This window comes from Neodiprion lecontei, chromosome 4 (genome assembly GCF_021901455.1).
Source record: "Neodiprion lecontei isolate iyNeoLeco1 chromosome 4, iyNeoLeco1.1, whole genome shotgun sequence".
Taxonomy (NCBI): Eukaryota; Metazoa; Arthropoda; class Insecta; order Hymenoptera; family Diprionidae; genus Neodiprion; species Neodiprion lecontei.
Window position 1 is genome coordinate 19,542,493 of NC_060263.1, and position 17,430 is coordinate 19,559,922.

Here is a 17,430-nt window from a genome sequence, read left to right on the forward strand (position 1 = left end):
CTCCCACTCTGCTTTCGGATGGATCACTCTCCAAACCCACATTTCACCAGGCCAACTGCCTTGGCGTTACGTCTACACAAGCTAAAACATTACTGTTATTTTATTAACAATATCAATCGAATATTACGGAATACAATTAGAGCAAAAAAAGATAGAAAAAAAATCGTTACAAGTTTTACTCTGCAATATGTTAATATAACTCTCAACGTTCGCTGAGTAATTGTATTGATTGAATTTCTGTCTCAAAAACTTCGATCCGTAAATTCACTATTTATTGTGTATATTATATGAATTTCTAGAATCTTTGTTACAAGCTCCGCGGAAAGAGAAACAAAACTTTGTGTGATTCTTTTGCATTTATGGCAAAATAATTGTTGTGCTTTTAGAATCTAGTATTTGAAGAGAAAGATTTCGAGGAGTTAAATTATAGCTGTAATTCGGATAATAAAGAGAAAGCAAAATTAGCGATTAAAGTACACAATGACCATGGATTAATTTACGAGAAAATGAGGGGTGAAATGCTGTACACTTGACCAGAAGAAAAATCATTCTTCCAATGTTCACCAGTTTTTTTTTTTTTGTTCAAACCAGGTTAGCGCCTCACCATAAAAAAATGTACTTATAATTATACGCCCAACTTATCAAACCAAACCGAGCCCGTATCCATTATTATCATTATTATTATGTTACGTAAAATATCATTTAAATAGAGCAATGAAGACTAGCGTATAATATATGAGAAAAATGAAAGCAAAGCGTCTTTTTATACATTTTTTTTTGTTGTTTTTCTATTTCTTTTCAAGCATTAATAATAACATTATTTGTTACGTATACCTTTGTAATTGCGAAGATGAAAAGAACATATACGAAAGACGATTTGAAAATGGTTTATCTTATACATACCTAGTATAGTTCTCATCAGCTCTTTGGACCATTGTTTTTTTTTTTCTATCTTTTCACCCCCTCCCCCCTGCCACCACTCCGAAATTTTGTGATATATACACCGTAATACCTGATAAATCGTGCCAATCGTATCGTTTTTCTTTCAACATTGTAATTCTTTTTGACAGCGCATTTTTTTTTTCTCCCTTAATAACTGACTTTGATCCCAAGCCTACCATGTTGTGGGCGCCAATAACAGCATGCGAGATACAAAGCCAGGGTGATGACCAACAATTCGACGAATGCCAGTGTAGCTGCAACGCCGATTACTATCGCTGCACTATCTTCGATAACTTTGACCATCGCCTCGTAGCATCCCTTTATAGATTTGCAAAACAAAAAAAGAAATACACATGGTTAGATGTATGTTGGCAATTACAAAGGTACAAAAAAAGAAAGAAAAAAATCAAACAATGAGAGCGTTTGAATCATACCGTTATTGATTATTTCTTTCTTGTTTCGTAAGTTATTGTAAGTAAAAAATTCCACTCGTCACATAGACAACATACCGTCTGATAGTATGAGTTAGTTGACGACGGTGAAACGGGGCAATTGCTATCCTTTAGTCGTCCATCCTCCTTCATGCAGCATGATTCAGGTACCATTTTACCAGATGAGGTCCAATTTTTACTTGTGCGAAAATCGTTGTAATTCTCAACGCCGCAACAATGAAGCTGTTTAAAGGATGGAAATATACGTAACATACATATGCATATTTATATAAGTAAATTTTAACAATGATGAAATTTGTTTCGTCCAAAAATCGAATTGATGTAAAAATGAATGATTTGTATATTATAAATTTCTCCTCGGATATAACTTGTGTACTGCACAGACACAATGTATCTCATAAGAGAAATTCAAAATCCAAACAATCGTTTCTATTCATCTTTATGACTCCAGTTTTAGGATATCTCAGGACATGTAATTAATTCCTATACCTGTGTCATTATTCCATCCCAAATAACGGTGACTGTTTCTGCCTTATCGGATGGCGCGTAATATTCTGAAATCGTAGACTTGAGGATCTTCAAAGTTTCGCTCTCAGCCTAGAAATAAAGAAAAAACATACATGCACATATACATATATTTATATATATAGACTAGGGTGGTCCTTAAAAAGGTCATTTTTGAATTTCGACCGGTGCGCCCGATAATTATAACTTGAATAACTCCCTAATTTTTCAGATTTTATCTTAACTCTAACCCGTTCCCCAAAGAGGGTGGATTCCATTCAACCCTTTCAGAGGCACATCAACTCTACCGAACGGATTTAGGTGAAATTTGGTATAAAAGATTTTCTTGTGTTGCTGATTATGAATCTGAAATAATTCAAAATGGCGGATCCAATATGGAGGTGCGAAATCTAAAAAGTCATTTGATTTCGATATGGCAATGTAAAGTGATTTTCGGCGTTGAATGGGGAAACCCACTTCTTTGGAGCACGGGTTGGAATTGAGATGAAAATCTGAAATAATCAGGGAATTATTTTTGAATTATGTGAAGCAGATTTGGGGGACGCGCTGGTCGAAATTCAAAAGTGAGCTTTTTAAGGACCACCTTAATATACGTACGTATCACACAAATTATAGCGATACTCTGTAAACAGTATATGATCTACATTATTCAGACCGACCGAGAAAAACCATTCATCGAGTTCAATTGTTATTATAAAATAAATTTTCATTGCGCCAATTCTTATACGAATCTATTGAATTTTAAAATATTATGTTTAACAATGTGTCATTTGTTAAGTTTGGTATTTCAATAGTGTTATTCAAATTTCCATTTAATTAGAAAATAAAATTCTACATTTTTAACCAGCACAGTACGATAAAACGACCAAAAGTTTTTAACGTAATCGTACATATATTATGTTACAATTATACATTTAATCAGTTTTTCTTTACTTTCAACACGATGCTTGCGTATCATCGTGTAATTAATTATTTAGCAGTTGGTCTAGTATCGACCGAGCATACATGTAGTTACATTCCAGTATATAACGTTTAGTACATAAGAGATTACACTAACGTGTTGCAGTACTCGCTTACCTCTTGTCTAAATCCGAAGGCAAGTCCCACGGCGATGCACTGAAGTACTAAAATCAATACCAAAAGTACGCCGTACTGAAATATGCAACAAGAGAGAAATATTATTCGTTTTAATCAATGTCAATATCAACATCCAAATTTACATATGCACATGTGTCACGCACATAAACATACGCAAAATGTGTACTGTACATAATATCTCGTCCAAGGAGGATATGTAATACAATATCCTCGTAAGTTATACACATGTATAAATAGGTATATTCTATGAACCTACGTAATACGAGAATCACACATTATATATATCGCGTATATGTATACAACGGTGTACATAAAGCAGGACACATATGTACGTAAACTGTACGAGGAGGTAAAGTTGCGTTGAAAATATTTCAACAACGGCATAAATAATAAAAATCCTTATTTACTCATTGTGGACCTCGTGGTTTATTTTTATTTTTATTATTATTATTTTTGTTATTGTAACAATTGGTCTGTATAATCTTTAAGTGAGCACCTATTTCCATTAAAAATCATTCGCTCAGTCTCTCTGTAAAAATTTTGTTCGTTGATCTTCGTCGACCGTGTAATTGAGCTCTGCCCGTATTTGAAATAAATGAAATGAGATAATTATCGTTATTGTTATTAATTATACTTACGAGAAACAGAAGACAACGAGATTCGAACATCGCTCCGCAGTAGCCGAGAAAACTTACGAGGAAAGTAAGTGCTCCTGCTGCTATTAAGATGTACGCGATCATCTGAATCACCTGGGCGTCAGTTTTGTGCTGAAATAATCGACCATCTGATTTATCGTTGGAAGCATTTATTCATTTACTTGTTAACTTTTTATATCAAATTTATATAGGTATATACGATATCAAATTCTCAAGCTTTTTCAAAGTGTACGATGAAATTACGAGAACAAGTATAAAATTGATCGCAGTCGTTATTACGTAATAACGAAACGTTGAATCGAAAAAATCGAAGTGTATTGTATAAACAAAAAAAAAGTTATTCACAAAAGAAAACAACAAATCCTTCAGTTCGTTATAGATTATATATATCTGCGTGCATATACTAGTTATAAATAAAATATAATTTAAACGATATAAAAAAAAAAAGTAACGAAACGTACGAGAAAAAAATCATCGTTTTACAATTTTATAATGACTGAAAAATTGAATTTTCACATTTAAAATATATGAGTGTATTTTGAATCATGTATTGCGGATTTACTTAATATTAGACTATCCTTAAGTTACAAGTTAATGATTTTTTCCTAAAAACAGCTCGTGACATTAACGTTATTATATGTAAAAAAATTTAACCTAATCAAAGAGAAAAAACAAGAAAAAAAATAGTAAAGAAAGCCCATTTTTTATACATAGTGTTTATATGTTTGAGAAAATTACGGATCATCGACCTCCGCAGGATGATAATCATCTTAACAGTAACAAACACGGAAGCTGATCTCTCAAGTGACGGAATATTATCAGCACTTACAAATTTTTATCTCCTATACGTATATATAAATTAATTCTGCATCGGCAGCAACAAAAGACATTAGACACAATGAGAGTGGCGAGAACTGATAATCGTGACAATCTTGAGAGGAAATTAATGACACGTCTTGATTATACGGGGTCGTAGGAAGCCGATGACTTCTTCCTCGACGTTCAATCATGTGTACGTATTGCACATACATGCAAGTATGTATGCTGGATATACGATATTATTATTATTATTGCTGTTGTTGTTGTTATTATTATTATTAATAAACGTCAATCACGGACACGATTATAATGATTACCGATAATAGTTGATCAATTATATACGCGAAAACTTTATAAATTGTACGAAAGTGTACAATTCGAAAGAAAAAGTCATTACGTCTTATTAGCATTAAGGATAATAATATAAATATAATATATACATTATATGTCTATATAACGCGGATTTTTTTTCTGCAGGCATACGAAAAGTAAAAGTTTAAACGTTACACACAAACGGTATTATCATCATCATCGTCATCATTATTATTATTGTTAATATTATTACTATAGATCTTAATATACTAGTTGAAGAGCTATAGATATGAAAATATACTACACGTATGCTAGGCCGTGTGTGGGAAGGTGTACGTATTAGGTGCGTGTAGCTATGCCCGTGCATTAAGAATTTATAATTTTCGAAGACACGCGAGTAACGGAAACACGTCGCAGTTAACCTCGATTAATTCTAAGCAACTATACAACGAGTAACAACCGTCAAAGAACTCATCGTACATACAAATTACTATTTAAACAAAATCACCAAGGATTTATAATCCGACGATTAGAATTACTAATCGACGTGTTCCTGTTTTTCAATATTGCTTGCAACAAGCGGTCATTTTTATCATCATTGTGTGCATATACATTTTATTATATATAATAAAGGTTGGCTGGTGCGAAATAAAGGTTTTCTTTTTTGTCTTCCTTCAATTTGTCAAACTTGCAATTGTTAAATTATTATTATTATTATTGTATCCGTGTATAAACAAGAAATACTAAAATTACAAACAATTGCTCATTATTGCTTTCAAATCGCTCTGAAATGCAGGTTAAATTATAAGTTATCTAGTTATACACTCGTTCGATTTCACTTTTTGGGATTATAATAGTTTCGTCCTTTTTTCAATTCCTTTCTTCTTTTGTATCACGTTGATATAGTTTAATAATTAATTTTTCAATTTTTCACCACGATATGCTTCAATTTTTTTTTTGTTTTCTAAAACTATCAACATCGAATCAATTAAATTCAGGGGGTGAAAGGAAATATCTGTAGAAATGTAGTTTTCTCAACGAAATAATCAATTTTAAAATGTAAAAAAACCGAATCTACCAAATTTTCTCAACCATTCTAAATCGATTTTATATGAAAATTCGTTATCTAATATCTCGTTTATAATATTAGTACTTAAACACCCCCTCCCTTCAATTTTAAAATAATCATCGTATATTTGTAGATTTTGCAAATACTCAATTAATTTCATAAATAGCGCTTTATATTTTCCAACAAATTATTATAATCATATTCCACCATATTATTAATAATGCGATACTTGATAAATCATTGCTAAAAGGCAAGCGAATTCCTTCCTTCGTTCTACCTACAGATTTTATTTACTAAATTGAATACAATTTGTCACGACACCTGTTGATCAGTAATATAATTTACACAGCCCAAGATATACGGTTAAAATCAGCCACGATATTTTCGCGTCATAGCACGCATTATCGCGAATTGTTATATACATGTAGTTCATACACGAAAGATTTTATGTATACATTATACATATATTTATACCCTAATCGAATGTTATGTCATTATTAATTAAATATACATGCATAAGTTTTGAACGAATACAATCAGTTTTAAAATTTATATGAATGATTTCCAAGTATGTTTATATATTTTTAATTTATAAAAAAAAAGTCAAAATAAAAATAAAAACTGATTATATCTGTGTAGTTATCTATATATAAGTGTTTTTTTTCTCTCTTTTAATTTTAAGTGATATATTTTTTTTTTATTATTTAGTTAATAATCACATGAAATTTGATTGCATATGCCTGTATAATACTTGCAATATTAAGAATCTTTAATGGATATAATAAAATTGATGAAAATACAGGTGATCAGAAGAAATGTGCCAAGTATTTGCAGCGTATATAATAAAAAATTCGATTCTGAATTTTTGAATGAGAAACGTGAATGGATTAAAAAACTGGCACATTTAGTATTTCTCTTACACATTTTATTTTCTTGAATCCCCCCCCACCAGGTTTCCCGTTAGCTTGTCTGTATGTAACAATTTGCGCACACATAACACGTAAATCAAAATTACAATATTGACATAGAACAGCGGATGTCAAAAAGTAACTGCAACGGACAATTTCTGGTTACGTTTTTTCATTCAATTTTCAACATTACGTATGCATACAAAGTTATTGTGTGTGTATATATATATATCACACATGTCGGCCAAAACATCTTACACGTATACGTATACCTGCCACGTGCATTTCACGTAGGTTGTAGGTATACATAGTCAGGTATGTGTACATAACGTGTATACCCGTTATATCCCCCGAGGTGAAAAGGAGAAAGAGCTTATAAGATGATCACGTGTCTTTATTTCTCTCTCTGTGTATGATGTATGTACATATGTGTATACGTATGTATTTACGTATGCACGCGATACGAGGCATGCGTGAAAAAAAGGTGCAGCGTTACTCAATTTTCTCAGCTTTTCGTTTCTCCCCATATTTTATCCTCCGTATAAGATTGATGAAAAGAAATGAAAAATAGAGAAATGAGAAATCAACGTTATATAATTTTCTGTAAAATGGAATTTTTTGTACAATTGGTTTCATTTAATTTTGATTAACAGAATTTTCTTAATTTTTTTTCTACGCTACCCTGCGTAAATCAAAATTTAACGTATCATGACAATTGTACAAAATATTGTGAGTCGAAGAGAGAGAGAGAGAAAAAAAAGTCTAGATTTTCACGCTGACTTTCCTAGATCATTTTGCCGAGAAATAGCAATATCGTTGTTTTCTCGTTTTTCCTTCACATTGTTACGGACATGTATTACGTAGATAAGGTAAATAATAAAATAAAAGGAATAATTATTTTGAGCAATATGTATTATACATATGTATGTATTAGGGTGATCCTTATTTACGGCGTTGACAATTTTTTTTTCACACCATCCCCCAAATCATCTTCAAATAATTCAAAAACCAACTCTCAAATTTTTTCGTATTTCTATCTCAACTCTAACCCGTGTCTTTAAGAGGGAGAATTTCCCCCTTTAAAACAACACGTGTCTCGGATATACTTTTAACATAACGTCGTGAATTTTTTTCTCCCACAGTACAACCAATGCCCGGTAAAACCTCGCGGTTATAGATTTATTTTCAACATTATTACTCTTGCAATAAAATGTATACTGAGAATGTGTCCAAAACACGTGTATTTTAAATGGGGAAATCCTCCCTCTTACAGGCACGGGTTTAGAGTTGAGATAAAAATCTGAAAAAAATTAGGAATTGTTTTTGATTTACTTAATATTTTTTTTTTTTTTTTTATTATTATTATTAATAAAAAAATGTGAGTGGTCAAGTTTTCTTCTTCTTCTACAATTCCTTTTCTTCTTCGGGAGAATTTATACCTATCACATCGCCGCATCGGCTTAACGATCACGCTTTCGAAACAGGTGTGCCAACTGCCTCCGCAGCCTGTCCCTTAAATTATACGCCTCTGTAACTGCTGTATAATGTGCACACGTACACATATATACCTTGTACATACATAGATTATACGTACGCACCTTCAACGTCGTTTTATCCTATATAACGATACTTTACGCATACCTGTATTATCTACGTATGTATACATACGTACGGTACCCAAATACCTATATACGTTCGCATTATATACATTGTACCACCCCGTTCGATTAGCGATCCGCTAATTGAATTGACGGAGAAATGTGAGACGGACCCTGTTGTAGTAACGTGATTATAATGATTTTTTTCTCTCCCCCCCCCCCCCCCCCCCCCCGCTAAGCTGTGTGCCAATTTTACAAATTACAAAAATATTTTTAACCGAGAAGTTATTGATATATAGTGAAGCAGCGCGCAATAACAAATCGATAAAAAATAAAAAAAAAACAACACCAATTAAAAAGTAAAGTATCATTGAAAACTTAAAATAATGATTATTGTTATTCAGATTACATATTGTGTATGTATGCATGTATATTACAATAGTTGTATTGTATTTGGTTGATTTATTCATCGCTGCATCAGGCTTTCAAATTGTGTTTCATGAACATAGCGTTATTTCCATATGATATTGTTTCAGTGTTTTTTTATCTATTTATTTTTTTAAAAATTTTGTTTACAATTTTCCCAACTGTCGAGATTCAAGTTATTTCCGTCGATAATTAATCCGTCGGGTTGACTCTTGATACGTAAGTTTTGTTTTTCCGTCACAGTTGCAATTTCCTCCGTCTACGAATTCGGCATTGACAACAATTATTAATAAATGCCTCGGCAATTTATTGCCACGCTGATTCGGATCACTGCTCGTCATATTGCCGATGCAAATTTAGGAAAAAAAAAAAAAAAAAGAGAAGAGAAGAAACACAAAAAAAAAAAACCCAGAAAAAAATCGTCTAATCGATTAATGCTAGGAAATATTTTTTACGTATTTTCCAAAAGTGGAAGAAAACTTACGAACAATCGCACAAGTTATAAGCGTATATTTTTGCAGAGTATGTTGATAATTATAATTCTTTCGCGTTACGTTGAAATAATTTCGTTGAATTAATTAACACATTATTGTACGATGGATACGTATGCGGCGATTGAAATTCCGTATGACAACAATTGCAGCAATAAACATTAATCTGTCGTGAATAATATATTGGAAAAAAAAGGGGGGGGGGGGGGGGGGAAGTACAGAACGTAACAAGTGAAAGACATATAGAGACCGTCTGATTGTTGCTGCCTGAATGCAGTAGTCAGTCGCACGATATGCGGAAACAGGGCAATGACCATAGATTATAGCCATAGGATATAGATATGTATGTATGTATGTATATATGTAATACCTACCTACCCCAGAATGAAATGAAGGGTTGCGCAAAGAGTGAGACTGAGAATGTGTGAGTGAGAAGCGTGAAGGAAGGGTGACGACTGATGGATAAAAAAAATGCGAGGAAAAAAAAAATGTAAAAATAATAATAACAACAACAGCAACGACAATGATAATAATGTCCGAGCCCGTTGTTAGGAAGATATTGATTGTTCATTCGGGCTTGACAAATGCGAACGCATGTATGTACGTATGTATGTATGTATGTATGTGCGCATATGTGCATACATTATAAATAAGGAAAAAAGGGCTGCAGTGCTCTGCTACCCATTTCCAGAGAAACAAAAAAAAAAACAAAAAACAATAATTTGCCAGGATCGTTATCAAGGTATAGCATATTGTATGTACTACATTATACATATAGGTATGTATAAGAAGAATGTATAAAAAGGTAAATTCAATTATTTCCGATTCTCTGATAATAACAACAATGTAATAATAATTGTATCCGACTTATACCTATGTATTAAACATATAAGTGAGTAACTAATTTGTGTAGAAAATTTCTTCATTGCACAACTGTACAAGTAACTAACAGCTGATTCGCACATGTATATATATATATATATATATATACGTATACATACATGATACATATAATATATCAGAGCAAAGTTTCACGTCACACTTTCCCCTGTGTATACATATACATATACATATATATATATATATATAACATATGTATAAATTACACATGTGCATATATGTTTGTAATTGAGAATCTGAAAGCATAATATATTACAGCTCTGCAGTGTGTGTTTTTCACGTAAATATTGCAGTGCAGATTGTGTATGTATAAAAGTATTTTTTATATTGTTTTCTTTTTGTCTTTTTAATTTAATTTTTTTTTCACATTCATCGTTATGGTTTATACTTTCTACATGACGCGCAACGTTACGCGTCACGCTGTCTTACCTGCCCGTAAGATGAAACATTTCATACGATTAAAGAGTTCTCAGATATGAATGTACATACGCATAGAAAGTATACGTGTGCGGCAATGTTAAATGTATACCGAAAATACATCTATTTACAGACATAAATTAACATATTATACGCACATGATGACTTGCGTGGTGTTTAATCACTCGCAGAGAAACTTATTTACTCTATACGTATCAACGGTATACCAACATATATACGTTTGGTGTAATATACGAAAAGAAAAAACGTAACCGATAAATTCACAATTATTGATGGTGAAAATGTTTCTTTTTTTTTCTTTCTTTCAGCGAATGGTATTCAATTATGTATAATTATTAAGGATTCGTAAATGCGTAATACAAATATACAATTTTTATAGAAGAAACGGATATAAATTGGAAACCTGGCTGTCCATTTACTGTTTTCCATTTATTACAAATATATATTTATAATCATCGTTAACATCGAGTTGATTCTCCTTTTCACCTCGTTGTAATATTTCTTTTTGCTCAGAGTTTATAGTTGTAATATATAGGGGAAAGGCGGGAAAAATGAGCCCCTTAAGGAAGGAGTAAAGTCAGACCAATTTCCGCTTTGCAATTTTTTTTTTGTCCTTGGTCTAAAAATGTATTCCAAACGTTACAGACATTTTTTGAAAATCCGATTTGATTGTACAGAGGGCCCATTATTTTCGGTAGGGCCTATTTACAATTTTCTCTCGCCTCTCCCTTCTGCCCAATAATCGCATTGCAGTTGGCGTGATACGAACAATATAAATTACACGACAAGGAGAAAACCGGAAGTAAACACAAGTCATCACGGTTAGCTGTTAGGTTAGGTTTTCTCGTCGGATAAAAAGAATCGCGGCTACGCGTGCAGGTGTGGCTCGATCCGAATGAAGGAATGAGAGGAAAGGAGAGAGGAAAGGAAAGGAAAGGAAAGGAAAGGAAAGGGAAGGAAAGGTTTGCGATTCAAGAACTCGTCTCGACGCGACTTTACTTGACTTGACTCGACGACACCGATCACCTGCAGCGAGCATGTCGTCGCTCTCAAAACCCAGATGCAGATACATGAACGTACACGCATACATGTGTATATTATGTATTGACCATGCGATACGACACGTATTTACTACCTTATATACACCTAAAATATGGTCAGGTATTACAGGCAGGTTATAAAATACAGGAATATCCGGATACCGCGTCGATAAAGAAGATAAAGAAGAGAAGAAAAACGTTTCTGCGCAACTCAATTCCTCTTCATTCTTGCACAACACGTCATAAAAAATAATAATAAAAAAAAAACTGTCTATTTTCGAAAGATGTTTCCGGGGGATCTTGATCATATCTATATGTACGGTAAAATGCATAAATGCCTTCAACCTTTTGGCTAACTTGTTTTCGGTCCAAAACGAAATGCGAGTTCAACTCTATACGAATCGTGCGACGATGGCTGGCGATACAGCTGATATCAGAAAATGAGGTACATTGTCACGAGTCGAAGTCGCACTTTGTTTCGGATCGAAAACAAGCTAGCCGGAGGGTTGACGCATTTACGCATTTTACTATACGTACCGAGAATTCTTCTTGAAAGGACCTGTAATTTTGATTGGCTGACATCCATTCTTAAGATTCTCGCAGCCTAAACCGCAAACCTTCGCCAACAGTAAGAAATTCCCTAGAATCGACCGGTTGACAAGTGACAGTCAACCGTAACCTCTTGCCTATTAAGAAAGAGTGACCCGCACTCTGCCTGTTGAGCTGTGGTAATATTTTTACGAAATTGGTTACACTTATGAACAAGACGAGCTGCAATTGTCGAGCAGGTCGTTTCGAGAGAACCTCTTAGCATATGTATGGAACACATACGGATAAATTCAGAATTTTGGCAACATTCTGTAGTAGCTTCAGCCGCCATCTTGAATTTATAGGGGAATTTGTTTTTATCCAATAACTCGAAAAATGGTAATAACTAAGCTTGCAGGAAATTTAATTCTTTGCAACTTTGGCCATGACAATTTTTTGTCTATACGATCTATACTTTCCGACTTGAAACACAAGTTAAAGATGGCGCCCGATGCTACTGCAAAATCTGTTCGAAATTATGGGTTTAGACTATCAATGACACCCCCTAATGATTAGGAAAAGAAAATTGTGATGTCGAAAAATTTCAAACTCCAATTTACATTTCGAATGGACTATTTATTGATATACATTTTACTTTTCATCGCGTTGGGCAATGTAAAAAAAATATTAGTTTCGGTCGATATAGACTTTTTTTTTAATTTCAACGAATCTTTACGGTTTCGAATCTCTAGAATCCAAAAAACAGGTTTTCACAAAAATGTCGGTCTGTCCGACAAACTGCCGCGATGATCTCGGAAATGGCGTGATAAAAGATTGCCATGTCCCGTTTAATTTAAACTTCCGGCTCTACCGGAAATGAATCGAATTTCAATGTTTTACCGACAAACATGTACGTTTTCTTCCTTATTACCTTTTCTCAATAACCGATTGTGTTTTTCTCAGGTTATGTACATATTAATAAAAAAAAAAAAAAATTTCTTTCAAAACTTTTTCACTCGGTTGCCAAGTCGTATCAGTTTCAGATTTTTCACCCAGTCGTTGTCAAGATCATCGCTTTCATGATGATGAAAAGTATCGCAAAAAAACTGTTTTTCCGGCTTGATTATTTCAGAATCATTGTGTTACACATTATGTAATGTACGTTCAAATTTTTGGGAACCGATTACATAACACTCATATCTTATTCTCTGAAACTTATATCTTAATTATGCACAGGCAAAACACGATGACGATGACGATAATGATAATGGCAGGAATGAGAAGAAGACGAGCAACTACTAGAACCAACGTTATATAGTCTAAATTCTGAGCACGTATTTCGTTGGGGTCATGCGACTTGTTGTTTCAGCGGAGGGGAGGATGTCAAGATAGTACCTAATGTCTATAATACGTATAGCATATGATGTGTAAGTTAAGTGCAGAAATTGTACCAGCCAGCCAGCTATAAAGGTAATCATGTATATAAAAAGAAATAAATTATATTGGATGAGGAACGAATGAATGAACATTGAACGAATGAAATACGAAAAAGACACAGCGACGATGAATTTTGCGCAACTCAGCTACCGCAAATTAAATATATATATACTGTGTGCGCGACCGTGTATAAGTTGTTAAAATTGGATAAATTAGTACAGAGATAAAACGAAAGAGGAGGGGAAAAAAGGAAGAAGAAGAAAAAAAAAAAAAATACTAGGAATGCCGTCCCAAATAACTACGTCGGAATTTTCAGAAAAAATAGAGATAGATATAATTTCCAAGTGTAGCAATTCGAATAAAAGCGCACATGACTGCACATTTACAGGAGAATGTTAAAACTTGAAACGGTATTAAAAAACGAAATAATATACATTATACAAAATTTCGTCGCGAGAACTGAATGTATAGAATAATATGCGTGCATACAAAGAAATTCTGACCACGATTCTTATATATTTCAGCTTTTTATATGTTTTAGTTTTTTTTTTTTTTTTTCCCATCCAAACCTCTAGGTATTCCAACTTTTCGACGTTACGTGTTTTCAAATTCTTGCACATGGTATACCTATGTAATAAAATCAGATTTTTCCAACTTCGAAAATTCCAAATTATTCCGACTCTTGAATTCTGGACTTCGTCGGTTGCGATCTACTTTTTCTCACCGTTGTTTTTTGTCGAAATCAAATTTGCAAAAAAGAAGAAAAAAAAAAAATGGCTAAATCGAGCACGTGTAATGTAAAAGGCATTGCCATGTATACCTATACGTACATGGTGAAGAGACAGGCGAGATTCAAGAAGCAGGTATAATCTGGGTCGTCTTCCGGTAATCGACGGGTAAAACGTGCCCATACATAAGCAAGTGAGCTAAATAATGTATACCTAACTGGACAAATTGACTCGTCCTCCGCCTATAAAATGGTCGAACGAGAAGAGAAAGAGAAAAAGAGAGAGAGAAAAAGTAAGAAGGAAATGGAAATATTGTATAATACCGTATAAGTATAAAAAAGTTGCATTTTTACCATTTTTTTTTAATATCCTTTTCAACCAATCGAATTGTGTCATGGAATTTAGAAGGATAAAAAATTCTTCTCCGTAAAAAGTTTACATTACAATTTTTCACTCAGCGATGTTTTTATAATTATTGAACATGTACAATTTCACTTTATTATATTAGTTTACTATTACCAGAAGGGAGAAAAAGTTTGAAAAATTTGACGGCCACATTTTTCTTTGTAAAACTTACAAATGTAGGTATACGACGTATACGTGTACGATTGAAAAAATCATTCGTAAAAGAAACAAACATAGAGAAAGAAAAATAAATGGAAAGGTAAATTTAAAGCCTACATAATATGCGGTTATGTATTTAAATGATAAGGATTAGACTCTATACGCCCCACAACGCGGGAATCTTCTTTCATTGCGCAACAACGTTTTAGCATTTAATTGAATAATTTATGTTGTTTCTCGTTTCGCCGTGTATGATTACCGATGTTGGTAGTAGTAGTTTACTACGTCTACGTACAATATACACATGTACTACATATCCAAGAGGCGGTAATGTCAGTATAATTTAAAACGGGGGCTTGATTAATTGTCTCGATTTCGGCTCCTTATCTTTCGCATATTTTTTTCATACAAAATATACATTATATGTTAGAAAAATTGCTTTACCTCTGTATTATGATTGTATACTACATAAATTGTTTTGCTTGTACGACACGGCGTGATTAAGTTGGCACAGAATGCTCCAATCTCTCACATACATACCACACAGATCTATAACAACAACTTGATGCTGACTGATCGTAAGTTCACTAGACCGCGAATATTGACCGCGATATTCTCTATCATTTGGTCTTCTCCATTGGTGCGTATCGATATTTTATACAGTTTTTATTTATTTTTTCCTTCGCATCTCATTGACATTTTCTATAATAATAACGATGTTAATAATAATAATAATGATAATAACAATGACGGTGGTAATATTGACAGATTTTGCTTCTCGGTTTATAGAAACAAATACATTGTATCGCATGTATATAGGTATATTTGCAATTTTACGTATTTCAATTCATTTTTGAAATTTTTACCACAATGCGATACAGTGTACGAATCATGCAATACTTAATTTTGTCAATTTTACTCTGCAGAAAACAGCAAAACAATTTCAATTATATGTATACGATCAATTGTATCACTCGGCTTCATAAATTTCGATTTTCAATAACAAGAGTTTGAAAAATCTAGATTAATAAAAAAATAAATGAAAACAAGTTGTTTCCTGGATAATGATTAAGCGTAACGACGAATTGTATATACGTAAAATCGAAGTGATGGTCAGTCACCTCGCAGAGTTAATTTCATAATGTAATAAACTTTTCCTTGAATAATGCCTATTATATAGATAATTACTTTTTTCCATCTCTCTCCGCGCGTTTCTCGATGAGAGACGTGAAAGTTCGACGACGATTTCGTCTCATTGTTAATTATAAAGAGAAAGAGAAAGGGAGAGAAAGAGAAAGAGAGCAAAAAAGGAAGAACAAAAAAAAAAAAAAAAGAAAAGAAATCAACCTGGGAGACAAATAGAATGCCTTATAAGATAACGACGCCAATAAGGAAATTATACGCCTTTGTCGTCAACTTTTTCGGTAGTAATCGATCGGCGCTTTCTAACGATATTCGAACCTGCACGAGGTTTGCAAGTATCGATTATATATTTTTACATGATAGCGGGAAGAAAGGTGGTTGGCGAGGGAAAATAAATAAATAAATAAAAGAAAGAAAAAAAAAAAGGTAGAAAGAGAGAGAATGAAAGTAAATGGATAGAAATCGATGCTACAATGGCAAATCGATCGAATCACGCGTTTTCGAATATTCTATATTACAATTACATGTCGCGTAATTTATTCTGCATAATTTGATTTTTTCCACTTTTAAACGAGATTTTAGTCTGTTAATTAAAAAAAGAAAAAAAAAAAAAAACAAAAATCGTTTAAACACTGCCATGTTATACGTAAAAAGATTTCATTGAATTGTTCGCTTTAAAACTGCAACGATGCAGAAGAACCTTGACGAATGGAATTTCGATTGATTGTGTGTTAAATAAATGTATGCAAATATGCGGAACAATAATAGAAGGTCACAGCTATATATGTATAGAGACTTACCACAATGTCAGCCTGATCGACCTTGGCTATGAGATTAGTGAAGGAATTTCTATCGGCTATTAACCAGATGCCAACAGCCAACGCTGCGCCTCCAGCGACCTAAAGTTACAAATATATATACATATATATTATAATCCATTTGCGACGTATAATGATAATAATTAAAAAAACACCATTCCTTTTATTTTCAATCTTCTTATCGTTCAATTAAATTATCATCGATCGAGCAAAACTTAGAAAAAAAAGAGAGAAAAAAAAAGGGGATAATCTCAACAACGATGAAATAATTTCGCGAGATTTACAAATAACTGACATGTAAATGACAGACTTCTTTTTTTTAAAAAGTCATATAAACATACAAGCTCGATATTTATCATGTACTTCGATTCTTTTTTTTTTTTGTGTCATCAACAGTATTACAAACATTTTCTTCACGTCAGTATTATAAAGGAAAAAAAAAACAACATTTTTTTCAGTTATACTCTTGCTTCGGTGTAAAAAGACATGCGTACATGTATATATTTTATAACGTTTATTATAATATTTGTCTAATGCG

General features: G+C 32.8%; 1 protein-coding gene across 3 annotated transcripts in view; it reads right to left on the minus strand.

Moving 5' to 3' along the window:
* Positions 1-17,430, minus strand: part of LOC107219254 (tetraspanin-1) — a 28,591-nt gene that overhangs the window by 3,743 nt on the left and 7,418 nt on the right. For all 3 annotated transcript variants that reach the window (XM_046737262.1, XM_046737263.1, XM_046737264.1), the window contains 6 exons: positions 16,875-16,973; positions 3,656-3,784; positions 2,997-3,071; positions 1,884-1,991; positions 1,452-1,616; positions 1,119-1,260 (listed from right to left, as the gene is read on the minus strand). In XM_046737262.1, coding sequence (XP_046593218.1) covers positions 1,119-1,260; positions 1,452-1,616; positions 1,884-1,991; positions 2,997-3,071; positions 3,656-3,784; positions 16,875-16,973 — 718 coding nt within the window. The remainder of the gene's footprint in view (positions 1-1,118; positions 1,261-1,451; positions 1,617-1,883; positions 1,992-2,996; positions 3,072-3,655; positions 3,785-16,874; positions 16,974-17,430) is intronic.